The following is a 16790-nucleotide window of genomic DNA, read 5'->3' on the forward strand; positions in this document are numbered from 1 at the left end:
AAGTTTGGCAGGATGGGGCGTTTAAAAAATGTTTTTTTCTTATTTATTTTACCTTTTATTTTTTTTAACAAAAACAGTGTAAAAAAATAAAATTGTGTCATTTTTATTACTATTACAAGGGTTGTAAACATCCCTTGTAATAGAAAAAAAGCATGACAGGACCTCTTAAATATGAGATCTGGGGTGAAAAGGAGGGCACCGGATCACGGTGGGAGGGGGGGCCCCCTCTCCCCCTGATAAAAGTGATCTTGCGGTGAATCCGCTGCAGAGACCACTCTTATCGGAAAGTGGACCGCCGGACGAAGAAGAGGATACCGGGGTTATGGCAGTTAGCTGCTGCCCTAACAATGATATTCCTCTTCAAAATTAGAACGTATATCGGCGTGCGGCGGTCCGTAAGTGGTTAAATGATGTACAAATGGTTCAGACTGGTGGTGGTGTAATGGTGTGAGGGATATTTTCCTGGCACACCTTGGGCCCCTTAGTACCAAGTGAGCAAGGCAGGATGGATCTATGCTTTTATATTGTTTATGCCAAATTCTGACCCTACCATCTGAATGTCGCAGCTGAATTTGAGCCTGTGTGAATTGTAGCCTCAGTTTCCTGTTCTTAGCTGATAGGAGTGGCACCCGGTGTGGTCTTCTGCTGCTGTAGCCCATCTGCTTCAAGGTTCGATGTGTTGTGCATTCAGAGATGGTATTCTGCATACCTTGGTTGTAACGAGTGGTTATTTAAGTTACTGTTGCCTTTCTATCATCTGGAACCAGTCTGCCCATTCTCCTCTAAGCTCTGACATCAAAAAGGCATTCTCGTCCACGCAACTGACGCTCACTGGACATTTTCTCTTTTTCGGACCATTCTCTGTAAACCCCAGAGATGGTTGTGTGTGAAAATCCCAGTAGATCAGCAGTTTTTGAAATACTAAGACCAGCCCGTCTGGCACCAACAACCATTCCACCTTCAAAGTTACAGTACTTAAATCCCTTTTATTCCCCATTCTGATCCTCAGTTTGAACTTCACCATGTCTAGATGCCAAAATGCATTGAGTTGCTTCCATGTGATTGGCTGATTAGCAATTTGTGTTACCAAGCAATTGAACAGGTGTACCTAATAAAGTGGTCCGGGAGTGTATACGTAAATATAACCAAATATCATTTATAATAGGGCTGTTACTGATTAAAATTTTCGTGTTCGATTAATTGATTTTTTTAAATCGATTAATCGACTAATTTTAATCAATTATAACGCACATACAGATCCAACTACTTTTAGCTGACGTCATGCGTAGCTCCTCCCCCGTATGCGTTACGTTCAATCAGAACTTCCTCAGCGAGGCGAGGCGGGGCTACGGTGTCACCCTATAGTCTATTTAAATAGCACCGTTGTGCATCAATGGAGAGCCAGAGACATCCATCACCTGCTGAGACAGCAAAGTGTCAGCTCTTTGGAAAAAAAGTGCCCTCATCATAAATGTTTCTTAATTGCTGGATAATCAATGTCAGTTCATCTTCAAACTGACTTACAGCCAGGAAAGCCCTCAGATATGTTGATTTTCATAGCCAAGTCCAGGATTTACATAGATGTTTATCTGAATACTTTGACCAGTGAGATCAATCAAATCGTTAGGATCTGTCTCCCTCAATTTATGATTTCACGGACATCGACGTCACAGGACTCCTCCCCCTTCCCTTCGTTAGCAGACGGAGGCACTTGGAGAAGGGGGGAGGAGTCCGGTGACGTCACCGGATCTCCGACGGAACTCCCTGAAGACCCGGAAGCCGGCGGAGAGGTGAGTACCAATCAAAAGAATTTTGATCAATCAAAAAAATTAACGATTAATCGAGGAATTAATCTTTAATTTTCCCAGCCCTAATTTATAAATAAGTATAATAAATAAGTCCACTATGATGAATAGCGATGGAAATAAACAATTGTTCCATCCATTAGTATGTGAACTTCCTTCACCAAACATCCAAAGGTTTACACCAACAATCGAGCACTTTCTTCCACCAGAAGTGAGACTCAAACTCATCACATGAACGTGCTGCCAAAGAATGATGCAGCAATACGAGCTCAATCTGAGATCCCCGGATCAATCCACTCAGTGGGTCTGGCAACTTTTAAATCCTCTTCTCTCATTGGGGGCAGTATATGCAATAAACACTCACAAGACCCATCAAACGCTGCCACTGACCCAACCGGCGTGGCGGCGTGAAATCGTGATGTCACGCTCTATTCTCCGCCCAATGCCTTTCCCGCACCTGCTCATCCTCAGGGACCTCCCAGACTGACAATGCTGCTTTCCTAAGGTGTCTCTGTTCCTTCATCCAGAATGTAGGCACTCTAAAATAAAAAGTGTGTTCCTGGCTAGATCATCAGGTGAAAACACAGGGGGGAAAATTACAAAAAAAAAGAAAACAAATGCAGCCACCACATCTAATAATTGGTAAACTGCGATATATTACATGTTTGGTTTCGGGTTTAATACCACTTTAACACTTTGCAAATGTTATAAATAGGACTGTTTATGGTATTGTTGCATCATTGATTTATTCTTCCTGATTTCACTTTACAGATCAAAGGCTCTCTGTCTCTGAACATCATTAGCTCCATTTTCAGCATGGTAGCTGTGATCTTAAATATTGCCGATTTGGCAACCCTGCGGTGCTACAGTTACAGTTACGGTTACTATGGCAATAGTGGGTACAATTATAATTACTATGAAGCTCAGAGGCAATGCCAACAGAAACTTGTAAGTCTTATTCTGGTCATTATATAAATAGAATATCAAGTGTTTTATATATGTTTAATTTCTTTAATACATTAATCACTAAAAATATGTACAGTATATACTATAAAAAGGGGCAAGGTTGGATATCATACGAATAATATAAATTCTTAATGCAGTTTTTCTTCGTTTCTGTTATGACATTTTTATAAACTGTATTCTGCTACATATCTTTGGTGAAAATAACCCAAATCAGTGTATATTATTTAGCCTGTAGGAAAGTTATCCAGTATATACAATAGCTTAAAGACTCTATATCTAAAAATCGATCAATCCTGATGTACCGACTCATTTCTTGAGGCCCGAAAATGCCAGGAAAGTACAAATATCCCCCAAACGACCCCTTTTTGGAATGTAGACAACCCAAGGTATTTAATAGGATGCATGGGGAGTTTTTTTGAAGTTGTATTTTTTTTTTGTCACAATTTTTTGGATAATGAAGAAATTTTTTTGTTTTTTACATTTTAATTACTTTCAGCAGTGCAGTACAGCATCATCATAAAACTGGTGTGGCCGTGATCAGGGACACTGACTGGGGACAGTATAAGTAAAAAAAGAAAATATTTATTTTTATTTATTTTTTTAAATATTTTCTTGTTTTTTATTACATGCCTTTTCTTTTCTTTTTATAAATACAGTGACCAGAGCAATTTAGTGTTACCATAGTAACACTGTACTACTCTGGGGAGGTGATCAGGATTTTTTTTTTACAACTATGATTGCTTATAACTGTGAATTTTACAGTTATAAATCAACCATTTTTTCTGAATAAAAACTATTCATTCAGTGTTTACTATTGTGATTAGCCGTGATTGGCCACAGCTAATCCCATGGTACAGATGGGCTGTGACTAGCCCTGCTTGTACCATTTGATCACTGTGACCAATCACGGAGCTCATCACATTAGTACACATGAATCAAAGCCTTTCATTGTGTACAATGTGATCTGCTGTGATTGGCCACAGCGATCCCATGGTACTGGCAGCAGGCCGATAAACTGATCTGTCATCCGCTGTGTCCGGAGAACACAGCAGGTGACAGATCGTGCCAGAGCGTGGCCTGTGGGGCACACACGAGGTGCGATCATGAGAAGACATCATATGATGTCCTCCCAGGATAATAGGGATCGCTAAAAAATATAAAAAAGTAAAAAGAAAGAACTCTGCGTTATGAGTGAAACTTAAAAAATATAACAAAAAGCTGCTCCCCTCAAAGTGCTTGGTGAGCAGACTTTGAGCTTGTGGGGGTGTATAAAAATAAGGGGGCGCTAATAGTTGAGTGTGACAGTAAAATACCTGTGATCAATATTTCATGGTCATTATATACAATACTGTACAAAATAAATCATATTAAATAGCTACATATAGTGAATATAATAAACTGTGCATCAGTAAACAGCCAGTATTGTGATCATAGCAGATATATTAAACACCTTCCTGCAAATAAGTCAAACCACACGTTAGATAATAGTGTGAGTGTAGCAGATCAAACGTGTGGTTTGACTTATTTGCAGGAAGGTGTTTAATATATCTGCTATGAGCACAATACTGGCTGTTTACTGATGAACAGTTTATTATATTCACTATATGTAGCTATTTAATATGATTTATTTTGTACAGTATTGTTTATAATGACCATGAAATATTGATCACTGGTATTTTACTGTCACATTTAGAAACTATTAGCGCCCCCTTATTTTTATACACCCCCCCCCCCACAATAGGGATCCCGCCTGGCCATCATATAATGCCCTGTAAACACGATCGGACATTGATCGGACATTCCGACAACAAAATCCATGGATTTTTTCTGACGGATGTTGGCTCAAACTTGTCTTGCATACACACGGTCGCACAAAGTTGTCGGTAAATCCAATCGTTCTGAACGCGGTGACGTAAAACACTTACGTCGGGACTATAAACGGGACAGTAGCCAATAGCTTTCGTCATGCGTGGCACTTTGTGCGTCGGATTTGTGTACACACAATCGGAATTTAACCGATCGGATTTTGTTGTCGGAAAATTTTATAGCCTGCTCTCAAACTTTGTGTGTCGGAAATTCTGACAGAAAAAGTCAGATGGAGCCTACGCACGATCGGAACTTCCGACAACACAATCCGATCGCACTTTTTCCGTCGGAAAATCCGACCGTGTGTACAGGGCATTACAGTAGGCCGGATGGGAAGGGATTAAATGTTAGGCATAATCTCCATACAGAATATAAAGGAAAGAGAGGAAGCCTCCAATATTAAACATGCCAACCACAATAGGAAACACACTCACTTGTATTATCTGAGTCACAGACTCATTTCCAGCATTTTTAGCTGAAGAATTCCGGCATCAGGCTCCGGACATCTCTTGACTTCACCCTACGTGTTATGCCACTAGCCAACGTGGCTTTGTTGGGGAAAGAAAACAGTAGTCATATTCAATGTCTATACACCCAAAACATACCATAAAAGATTCCATAAGTTCCTTATGGATAAACTTCAACCTTACCCCAGAGAATGCCTAATCTTATAGAGGCATTTCAATGAAGTTATTAATACCACATTTGCAGAAAAGGGACTACCACTCTCTCTTCCTTCCTTCACTCTGCAGATCTTTCTGATCCTTGACGGTGCCTACATGTTACAGAAACAGACTATTCTAGTCTATTTGAGGACAGGTGAGATATTAGGGGTCTTCTAGACTCCTGATTTCTCATTAAAGAGAACAAACCTAATCTTCAGGCCTAAATTTTTTTATACATGTAAACAAAAAAACATAAAAACAGCTGTGGCTGTAAAAGGGCTAAAGGGACCAAAACCCAAATAACAGGGAAAGCGAACCTAACATCCAGGACACATCCCAGCATCCTGTATAAAAGGTATATACTGCATATATTAAACTAAAAGATTCCCCATAAGAATCATTCGCTGACTTACTATTTTTAATTTTTTTTACAGAATGGTGCTTATGCTGTTATTTCTCTACTACTTGTGATAAATTTGCTGCTCTTCTGTGTCACCGTTTCCACCTCTGTTTTTGAATGCCGGTCTCTCTCTAAAGTACAAAGTGTCACCCAGGTAAGAGACGTATGGGATTACTGTAAAAAGAGTGTCAATTCAAGGGACCAGCAAAGTCAATCACCTACCAGCTTTGGGAAACCCTTTGCTTTGAGATCCTTGTCCCAGCTCTCCCCTGTGGCCTTAACTAGGATTGTGTTTAGGCATCACCCTACTTGAGGCAGAGGTCTGTTTGCATTGTGGCAAAAAGGATCCCCCATCACAGTACTGCTAACAAAAATGACATATTTACCTGAATGGGGCCATACCATAACCACAAGCCAAACACTAGTCATTCAGATGTCAGGAAAAGAAAACAGAATTCAAGAGGTGACAGTGTTCCCTACTGAATGCCTGTCAGTTGCACCTGCATCGCTCTGAAAGGGACCCACTATGGATCTCTCTTTAAAGACTGACACAGATGTAAACGAGCCCTAAGAATGGATTTCTTCTCACTTTGGAAAGATTTCCTCCTACTTCCTATCAGTGGCGGCCCATAATGCAGGGGCACCGCCCTCCCCCCATCCATGCGTCCGGCCCCCTAATCTACATGCGGGGCGCCGAATGCATGGATTCCAATGGGTTTTTTTTTTAAGCTTGTGATTAGAGCAAGAGGCTCTAATAGGCTTCAAAAAAGAGTGGGCTCGGGGCACAGAGAACTGCGCTCTGAGCCCACCCAGTTGTGTAACCATAGGAAATGAATATTTGCTAATGTCATACTGATTCTCCTCCTGGCCAATCAGAAAGCGTGTCCTGAGGCCTCAGGACACGAACTGTGAGGTGATACGATTGGCCGCCTTGGAGGAGGAGGGAGGAGATGCATGGCACACAGAGGAAAGGAGGGAGGAGATGCATGGCGTGATGCAGGGAAGGAGGAGATGCAGAGGAAGCTGCCACCCGCTGCCTGGAGCAGTGCTGCCTGTGACCTAAAAGGAGTAAGTGCTAGGCGTGGGTGACCCGACCGAATGGGGGGGTGTGGCGCCCCCCCTAAAAAATACACCACCAGCCGCCACTGCTGCCTATTGCATCTGCAGGAAGTGGAGCAAAATCTCCCCACTAGGCCATGCAATAAGAGAATAATAACTTGACAAGGGTTTTAAGGCTTCTCTACTCTATTCAAAACATTTAAGAGTTTGGGCTATACTTACACTGTAAGGGTGGACCTGTATTTAAAGTGTAACCAGAGGTTAAGCTTTTTTTTAATCTAAATGTGCTGAGGGATTACAACCAATACCAGGTTTTTATTGCAAAATTTTGAGTTGCTACCAGAACAGGAATAGAGGAGAAATTTTCCAATGATAACATTTGCTCCCATGACAGCTCTCTAAGAGAGGATTTCCCTGACATTGGAATGATATTCTTTCACTTTCTACTGAGTCTACAGGAAGTGAAGGAAAATCTCCTGAGACACAGATGGTTAAAAAAAAAAACTGGCAGTGATTTTAACCCATATGCCCCGTACACACGGTCAGATTTTCCGATGGAAAATGTGTGATAGGACCTTGTTGTCAGAAATTCCGACCGTGTGTAGGCTCCATCACACATTTTCCATCGGTTTTTCCGACACACAAAGTTTGAGAGCAGGATATAAAATTTTCCAACAACAAAATCCGTTGTCGGAAATTCCGATCGTGTGTACACAAATCCGATGGACAAAGTGCCACACATGCTCAGAATAAATAAAGAGATGAAAGCTATTGGCCACTGCCCCGTTTATAGTCCCGGCGTACGTGTTTTACGTCACCGCGTTTAGAACGATCGGATTTTCCGACAACTTTGTGTGACCATGTGTATGCAAGACAAGTTTGAGCCAACATCCGTCGGAAAAAATCCTAGGATTTTGTTGTCGGAATGTCCGAACAAAGTCCGACCGTGTGTACGGGGCATTACTCTACTTACTCTTTCGAATATGATTTTTTTTTAAACTTCTGAATATTTATGGGAGTTGGACCAATCCACAGGCTGTAGGTTTGGCAGGAAGGTCACACATGCTCATAATTATTGAGGTCAAACAAATGGCCACTGTCCCCACCTATAACTGGCCTTCACAGCAAGGAGCACATGGACAAACAAAGAAAATTCCCAGCTTACCAACCAGTCTGCAACCAACTAAATTATCCTGTCTACCAGTTTGCGTTAAAAACAGGGGTTTAGTTTGCACACATTTGCAAATACATGCGTAAGCTGCAGAGCCACTTCACGGTACCCCAGTATTATCCACAGTCCTAATTCTATAAATTTGTGAGAGCCTCCATAGTGGAAGCCCATGTATAATAATGGATAGATAGAGGGCAGGTAAGCCTGGAGGGGCCCAGCCCTCCTTAACACCTTCAATACCGGGCACTTTTACCCCCCTTCTGTCCAGGCCAATTTTCAGCTTTCAGTGCTGCTACACTTTGAATGACAATTGTGCGGTCATGCAACACTGTAGCCATAAGGAATTGTTATCATTTTTATCACACAGAGCTTTCTTTTGGTGATATTTAGGGTCTGTTCACACTGGGGCAACACGACTTCAGTGCGACTTTGCACGGCGACTTCAACGCGGCTTCGACGCGATTGCAGCGCGACTTTAGCAAATTACAAGGCGACTTGAAGTCGCCTTCATCACAGGCGACTTCGGCTGTGGCCAATCACGGGGCAATCAGCTCTCTGGGAGGGAGGGGGGAGGGAGGGGTTTTCCCTGCAAAGTCGCTTGACTTTACAGAGAGATCCGACTTGGAGGCGACTTCCATTGATTTCTATGGTACAGGTCGCCTACCAAGTCGGATCAAAGTAGTACAGGGAGTACGCTCTGAAGTCGGAGCGACTTCAGTAGTGTCTATTAAGACGCTAGCGTTCACTCCCATTGAAACTATTTCTGGGGCGACTTGGGGCGACTTGAGGGCGTACAAGTCAGATCCCAAGTCGCCCCAGTGTGAACCAACCCTTAATCATCACTGGGTTTTTATTTTTTTGCTAAATAAACAAAAAAAGACCAGAAACTTAGAAACAAAGAAAAACACATTTTTTTTCAGTTATAACATTTTGCTAATAAATAACCATTCTTCATAAATGTACGTCAAAATGTATTCTACTACATTTCCTTGGTGAAAATAACCCAAATCAGTGTTTAATATTTATTCTGTAGGAAAGTCCAGAAACGATGGTATATAGGTGAAAATCATTCAAACCTGATGTATTGATGGCCTATCTCATTCCTTGAGGCCTGAAAATGGCAGAAAAGTACAATTGTCCCCTCAAATGCCCCCTTTTTGGAAAATAGACAGTCCAAGGTCTTTTTTTTTTTGAAAAGAACATGTTTATTGTTGACAGAAAACATCATACAAAAAAAAAAATAGAAGCATGTCATGTCATCAGCATCAGTGATTACAGCATTACAGGTATTCCAGCTTGCTATTTCCATCATAGTTTACATCGGGCTAGGGAGGTATTGGTACGTATATAATTGGACATTGTAGCTAGGTTAACCATTTACATTATATCATTCATATCGAGCTGGGCATTACCCCAAAATACCTATCTAGGGTGAGGAGAGTCGTATCCTCTATAGTCTTGTAGGTATATCTTAGTGATCATGTAGTACAGGTATTATCATTGGTTAGCCATACGCTCCATATTTTATGGTACTTTTTGGGACAACCCCTGTGTATGTAGAGTATTTTTTTATATGGCAGGGACGCATTTACCTCTCTCAACCAGTCTTGGACAGAAGGAGAAGTGGTTCTCAACCAATGTTTGGCAATTAGTTTCCTAGCAGTGAAGAGTGTTTCACTGAGGAGTGTATCTAAAGGTCTGGACAAGGCGTCTGGAAGTAGGCCCAGTAAACACGGTCTGGGGTCCAGTTGTAGTGGTGAACCCATATGGTCATGGAGGAATTTTATGATCTGCGTCTAGTATTCAGTTATTGCTGGGCATGCCCAGATCAAGTGAAAAAAGGAGCATGGAGTGCCTAGGCATCTTGGGCAATTTAGATTCTGGCTTGAGGAGAATTTGGCTATTCTGGCAGGTGTGAGATACGACTTATGAATAATGTACAGTTGGGTCAGGCGTTCGGGTAATTTAGGTGAGGTTTTCCGTACATTTTCCAGTATAGTTTCCCAGTCAGAGTTGTCAATTTGGCCAAGGTCTGTCTCCCATTTGAATTTTGCTATGTCTGCTATCCTGGCCGTGGTGCTATTACGTAGTGCGGTGTATAGGTTAGATATAAGTTTTTCTGATGAGGAACCTGTGATGATATCCACTAGTGGGAGCGTTTGTGGATTGGGAAATCCGTTTGTGAATTGCGCCTGAAGCGCGTGTTTTAATTGCAAGTAGCTAAATTGCATGGTAGAGGGAAGGTCAAACTCCTCACAGAGTGTTTGGAAGTGTCTTACCCCAAATATTGTAATAACCTGGAAGAGGAACACTATGCCCCTAGCAGCCCACCTGTTGGCTCCCTGCAGGGTCAGAAGTTCCCTCAGAAGAGGATTGTGCCATAGGGGTGTGTGTGAGTGGAAAAAAATCGGTATTGGACATTTTGATCGCTTTTCGCCAGACATGACAGTGCTGGTGTAGCAAAGGGTGCCGTATCTTATTTGTTCGCCTCCTGCTCTCGTTCCTAAATAGGACTTGTAGTGGGGAGTGCATATCGTCATTTGGTCTTTCACATACCAATGTTTGATATCTGAGTTCGTCAGTCTTGTGAATATGATAAAAATGTGAGAGTTGCGCAGCTATATAATAGGTGTGTAAGTCTGGTACGGCCGCTCCGCCTGACGAGGTTGGGTTTTTAATCGTGTTCCAAGCAAGTTTGTGCCTATTAGATCCCCATATGAAGGAGTTGATAATTTGATCCATCTTTTTGAAGGTCCCTAGTGGGATTAACACTGGGGAGTTCCAAAATATATACAAAAGTTTTGGCAAGAGTATCATTTTAAATAAATTAATTCTCCCCATTACACCCAGAGGGAGTCTAGCCCAGGATTGTGTGCGAGATTTTAGGAGGGGGAAGAGTGGTTCGACGTTATTTGCTATAAATTCACTGAGATCTCTTGTAATAATCACGCCCAGATATTTAATTGAGGCCACTCTTTGTAGTGGCAGGGAGGCCGCATGATGCGGGGGGGGTGAGTAGTCAAGGGGGAGAATCTGTGATTTGGACCAATTCATAGTCAGCCCCGAATGCTTCCCAAAAGCCCCAATAATATCAAGAACCTTTTGGAGAGAAGGGCCAGTGTCCTCCAGATATAGCAGCATATCGTCCGCATATAAACTCAGTTTTTCTGTTAGTTGTCCCTTGGTCAGTCCACGTACATTTGGGCTTAATCTAAGTGATATGGCCAGGGGTTCCACAGCCAGGGCATAGAGCAGTGGGGACAACGGGCAACCCTGCCTGGTTCCGTGTCCAAGGGGGAAAGGGTCGGATGTGTGCCCATTAACCACCACTCTAGCCATGGGGGAATAGTATAGTAGTTTTACCCATTTAATAAACTTGGGCCCGAATCCGAACCCCTTAAGGCATTCCCACAGGTACCCCCATTCCACCGAATCAAAAGCTTTTGCGCTGTCTAACGCCACCACCGCCCTGTCTCCCACATTCTCATGATCAGCTTGAATATTCATGTATAATCGTGGGGGCGGAGCTGGCGCGCAGCATGTGAGGACGTCTTGAGAGGAGCTCTCCCTGTAGATTTCACATCCTGACCTAATCCTGTGAGCTAAAGTCGTCGTTTTTGTCCTGGACTGCTGGGGTATGAGTTGTGGACCCTCCGGAGAGCATCAGGGGATGGTGAAATACGGGCCTCCGTGGCCAAAAACACCGGGGGAGAGGCTGGCACGCTATGCCTGGGGCTCTCAAGATGGCGCCGCGGCGCCGGACAGAGAGGAGGAGGAGGAATGGCCGCCGCTTCAGCAGCAGCATGAGGACACTGAAAGACCGCAGCCTGCTTCATCTGGTCGGGTGAGTCCCAGAATACAGAGGGACCGCACTGTGCGCAGGGGGAGATCCCTGGACAGGGATAGGGGACCCACACATGATACAGACAGGGCCCTGGAGGAGGAAGGAGAACCGTCTCTTAAGCAAATAATGGCTGCCATACAGGGATGTCAGACTAAGCTCCTAGACCACTTTGGGGAACTGCAAATGGAATTCTCCTATATGAAACATGATATGCAGAAGCTTAGAGAAAAGGCACAGGCTGCTGACCACCGCATTGCTGCTCTAGAGGACACTGTCAGGCCTATGACCACTGATAACCAAATCATAAAAAAGACCCTCTCTGAGCACACTCTTAAAATGGCCGACATGGAGGACCGCATGAGAAGAAATAATATAAGGCTGGTGGGATTCCCTGAAGGAGTGGAGGGTAATCATCCGGAGGAATTCCTGGAGGAATGGCTGAAGGTGAATATGGCCCCTGGAACTTTCACTGCTATGTTTGCTATAGAGAGGGCACACCGTGTACCAGGTAAACCACCACCTAAGGGAGCAATCCCCAGACCCATGATAGCAAAGATTCTGCACTTCAGAGACAGAGAAAATATCCTAAAAGGAGCCAGGACAGGCCCTGAGCTGAAGTGTCATAACTATCGGATATCTATTTATCCTGATTTTTCTGCCACCACGCAAAAGCAAAGAGCTTCCTTCTATCCGATAAAGAAACGGCTCAGAGAACTGAACCTGATGTACAGTATGCTATACCCAGCAAAACTACGCATTGTGGATAATGGAAAAACACATTTTTTTACCACCCCCACCGAAGCTGCTGATTGGCTGGATGCGAGAGGACGACCGAGAAGAGGAGGCTCTCCAAGATCTCCTTAACCTGCTACATAACAGATGAAGATGTTGGGAGATAGGAGATGTCAGAGGAAAGTAATGCGGCGGACGTTGAGCTGTTTTTTTACCGCCCTTTTGCATCACAACCCCTATTTATAAGATGTAGAAAAGCATTGAATGGGGCCCTTAGATGGGTCTCTATACACCCAGCAATCCGGAAGACTACAGAAGGTATATGTCTGCGACTTTCAAATGCTCAAGAACACTTTTGACGCTGAAGGAATCTACAGGGATCTTTTTCTCCTTTTGGAAACAAAGCCTTTTTTTTTTCTATAGTTTTCTCTATTTTCACTGGAGACTTGAGGAGTGGAACAAGAAGTTTCCTCTTCCCCTTATCTACTTATATTTTCTTCTATTTTTTTGTGTTCCAGAGTTTTTTTAATTTTTGTGGGAGTTTTTTTTCTCTCTCAAAACTGAACTTACTCCTCACAATACTGGAGCCTGTGTGTTTTTTTGAATACACACATCCGTTATAACCTCTTTTAGGTTAAAGGTTTTGGGAATGAAGTGCCTTGCAAGTTGGGGGCGGGTACAGGGTGGGGGGTGGGGAACAAGGAGGGAGGAGGTGGGAAGTATTGGGGAAAAACATTATTATGCTTTATGTATGCTCATGATTTTAAGTTCACTTTTGCTGTCTACTGTCTGCCTTCTATGCTGCTGCTCACCAGGATGGGGAGGGGGGGTGCTGGAGCCCTGGGGGGTGCCATACCTGACAGATGGGAGTGGGAAGGATGGGGAGGGGGGGAGACTCTTGCTTTATCCACTATGGCTGTGAACCTTAGGGTGATCTCCTGGAACGTTAGAGGTCTCAACTCCAAATTTAAAAGATCACTGGTCTTTGATTACCTAAAAAAATATAAACCGCATTTGATACTGTTGCAGGAGACGCATCTGCAGGGCTCCAGGACTCTCTCCTTAAAAAGGGCGCATATTGCTGGGGCTTATCATGCAAGTTACTCTTCATTTGCTAGGGGAGTGTCCACGCTGGTGGCTAAATCTCTACCTATATGTATTCATGCAATAAAAACGGATATCAAGGGTAGATATGTTGTTACCGTGATAAAGGTGCATAACAGATTCATGACCTTTGTGAACTTATATGTCCCACCTCCCTTCTCCCTGTCTCATTTGGATGATGTGCTTCAAGCGACTTTTGAGATAGCGGAAGGGAGGATTTTTATCTTGGGGGATTTGAATGCGGTGGTGGATCCGACAATGGACAGGTTGGATGCACCGCCGAGAACCCCAACACCGCTTGCAAAGTGGATGTCAACACATGGCTTCTATGATGCATGGCGAGCGAGACACCCAGAGATCAGGGAATACTCTTGCTATTCTGAGACACATAAAACACTATCTAGGATAGACATGGCATTAGTTGAGTCTGAGGGACTGCAATTGGTGGCTGGGGCGAGGTACTTACCTAGAGTGCACTCGGACCATTCACCCCTACTAGTAGATATTATATTGGGTCAGAGGCAAGGTATCAGACATTGGAGGATGGAGGCTAGCTGGTTGCAGGAGGAATATATTAAAATTAAATGTAATGAGACTATTCAGCGATTCTGGAAGGAGAATAAGGAAGTTGGCTCTGAACTAATAAAGTGGGAGGCATTCAAAGCTACTCTAAGAGGGGTGTTCATGACGGAGGTGGCTAGCTTCAAGAAGCAACTGGCATCTTCAATAATGGACAGGGAACGGGAGGTATCTCTAGCTGAGGCAGAATACGTTAGGAGACCAACTAGAGAGGGTTTGTGTACTCTCCAGGATAAGACACGGGCATACAAGGAAATACTGACTGACCAGACTACCAAACTTGGACTTGCGCAACGTAGACGTATCTTTGAATTTGGGGATAAGAATAGTAGACTATTGGCATATCTGGCGCGACCAGAATACACACCCATCTGTATAACGAGTATTTATGGTAAGGGTGGGGTAGAGGTGAGTGACTCCGAGGGTGTACTACAGGTCTTTGTTCAATTTTATAACGAACTCTATAAGTCATGTATCCCACCGGGCGGGGACACCTTAAAAACTTATCTAAGCGATATTGATCTCCCTAAGTTAACAAATTTAGATCGTGCAGAGCTGGAGGCTGACATATCTGTGGAAGAGGTGGCGGGGGCGATAGCTTCTTTTGCCCCTAGGAAATCTCCAGGACTAGATGGTATACCCTCGGAGTGCTATAAAACTTTTAGGGGTGGGCTGGCGCCCCGATTATTGCAAGTGTTCCTGAATGCACGGCGGGAGGGGAAACTTCCCCCCTCTATGAGAGAGGCCTTGGTAGTTCTGATACATAAAGGGGGTAAAGATCCTAAAGAATGTGAATCCTATAGACCCATCTCATTGATGAATGTCGACACCAAGATACTAGCAAAAGTATTGGCGGGGAGACTGCAGTCGGTGGTGTTAAAATTAGTCAACCCGGATCAGACAGGCTTTATACAAGGGCGTTGTGCACAAATGAATGTTAGAAGGTTATTTATTAATCTACAGACGGATCATGAAAATTCCGGGGAGAGGGTAGTGGCCTCCTTGGACACCAAGAAGGCCTTTGATTCGGTCGAGTGGGCCTATCTGTTTGGTCTCCTGGAGATATTGGGATTCGGGCCTATATTTATATCCTGGGTGAGGCTGTTGTACGCTGACCCACTGATCAGGGTGAGGGTGAATGGTATCATATCCGAGCCCTTCTCTGTTTTCCGGGGGACCAGACAGGGGTGCCCACTGTCCCCCCTTCTTTTTGCTTTGGCCATAGAGCCACTCGCGGCAAAAATAAGGGATACTCCCCATCTGAATGGACTTCGGGTGGGGGGGATTGAGGAGCGAGTCTCCCTTTATGCGGATGACATGCTTTTGTATCTCCAAGACCCGGGCCCTTCATTATCCACGGCCTTCCGGCTGATACAGGAATTCGGAGACTACTCTGGGTTCCGTATCAACTGGAGCAAATCATCCCTGTTTGCTATAGATGACACAGTGAGGGTGCCGGCGGAATCCCCCATTCAATTATCCCAGTCCTTTAAATATCTGGGAGTGGTGATTCAATTTCCCATTGCAGGATATTTAGATTTTAACTTGAGACCGGTAGTGGAGGTTCTTCGTGAGAAGGTACAACGGTGGAGGAATATGCCATTGACAGTGATGGGTCGTATAAACCTATTTAAAATGATTGTCCTGCCAAAGCTGTTGTACGTTCTATCGAACTCACCTGTATATGTCTCGGTGAAAACTTAAACGCATAGACTCCATTGTGATTGATTTCTTGTGGGGAACCAAGGCACCCAGGTTATCCCTAGCAATCCTGAAACTACCAACAACCCGGGGGGGACTGGCTATGCCGGACATGAGATCCTATTTCTTTGCATCCCAAATGACATTTTTGCACTGGCGATGTTTTCCACAGATACCTAATGCCACTACTCTACTAGAGGCGGCTGTTGCCACATCTCAGGAGACATTGCTGAACATCTTGTTTAGAAAAGAGATACCAGGGAGAGAGATGGGATCAGTTATGGCACTACCTGGTAAGGTGTTCCATCTCTGTGCGCAGAAAATAATGGATGACCCGCTATGGTTATCACCTAATTGTCCCCTTTGGTACAATAAATCTCTACAAGAGTTCTGCAAATTGGAAGATGGACATGGATGGGCCAAATTTGGGATAAAATATTTACATCACATTTATCAGGATGGTAGACTATTAACCTTCACACAACTGAGGGAGCAGTTTGGTGTACCTAGGACATGGCAGTTCAGATATACCCAATTGCAACATGCAGCGACAGCCCAGTTCGGGAGAGGGGAGGTAAAGGTACAAAACACAACCCTGGAAAAAGTCCTGATAGATCCCGAGCCGACCAAGCGTATATCTAGATACTATAAGGAGATTAGATTGGGGGGACCTGACTTGACCGCTAGGACCAGAAGTAGGTGGACGACTTTCATTCCGGAACTGACTGAGGAACTGTGGCAGGAGGTACTCGATACATATCTTGTGTCGGTGATTTCCTCCACGGATAGAATGATACAGCTTAGATATCTACACCAAATGTACTACACTCCGACTAGACTATTTAAAATGCACAAAAAAGATAACCCGGAATGTCATAAATGTAAGGGAGAGGAGGGA

At 43.8% G+C, this 16790-nt stretch overlaps 1 protein-coding gene across 2 annotated transcripts in view; it reads left to right on the forward strand.

The window, feature by feature from the left end:
- The window catches only part of LOC141106393 (membrane-spanning 4-domains subfamily A member 4A-like), a 108724-nt gene that overhangs the window by 74740 nt on the left and 17194 nt on the right, over positions 1 to 16790 (forward strand). For both annotated transcript variants that reach the window (XM_073597144.1, XM_073597143.1), the window contains exons 5-6: positions 2577 to 2753; positions 5737 to 5856. In XM_073597144.1, the coding sequence (XP_073453245.1) occupies positions 2577 to 2753; positions 5737 to 5856 (297 nt within the window). The remainder of the gene's footprint in view (positions 1 to 2576; positions 2754 to 5736; positions 5857 to 16790) is intronic.

This window comes from Aquarana catesbeiana, linkage group LG08 (assembly GCF_042186555.1).
Source record: "Aquarana catesbeiana isolate 2022-GZ linkage group LG08, ASM4218655v1, whole genome shotgun sequence".
Taxonomy (NCBI): Eukaryota; Metazoa; Chordata; class Amphibia; order Anura; family Ranidae; genus Aquarana; species Aquarana catesbeiana.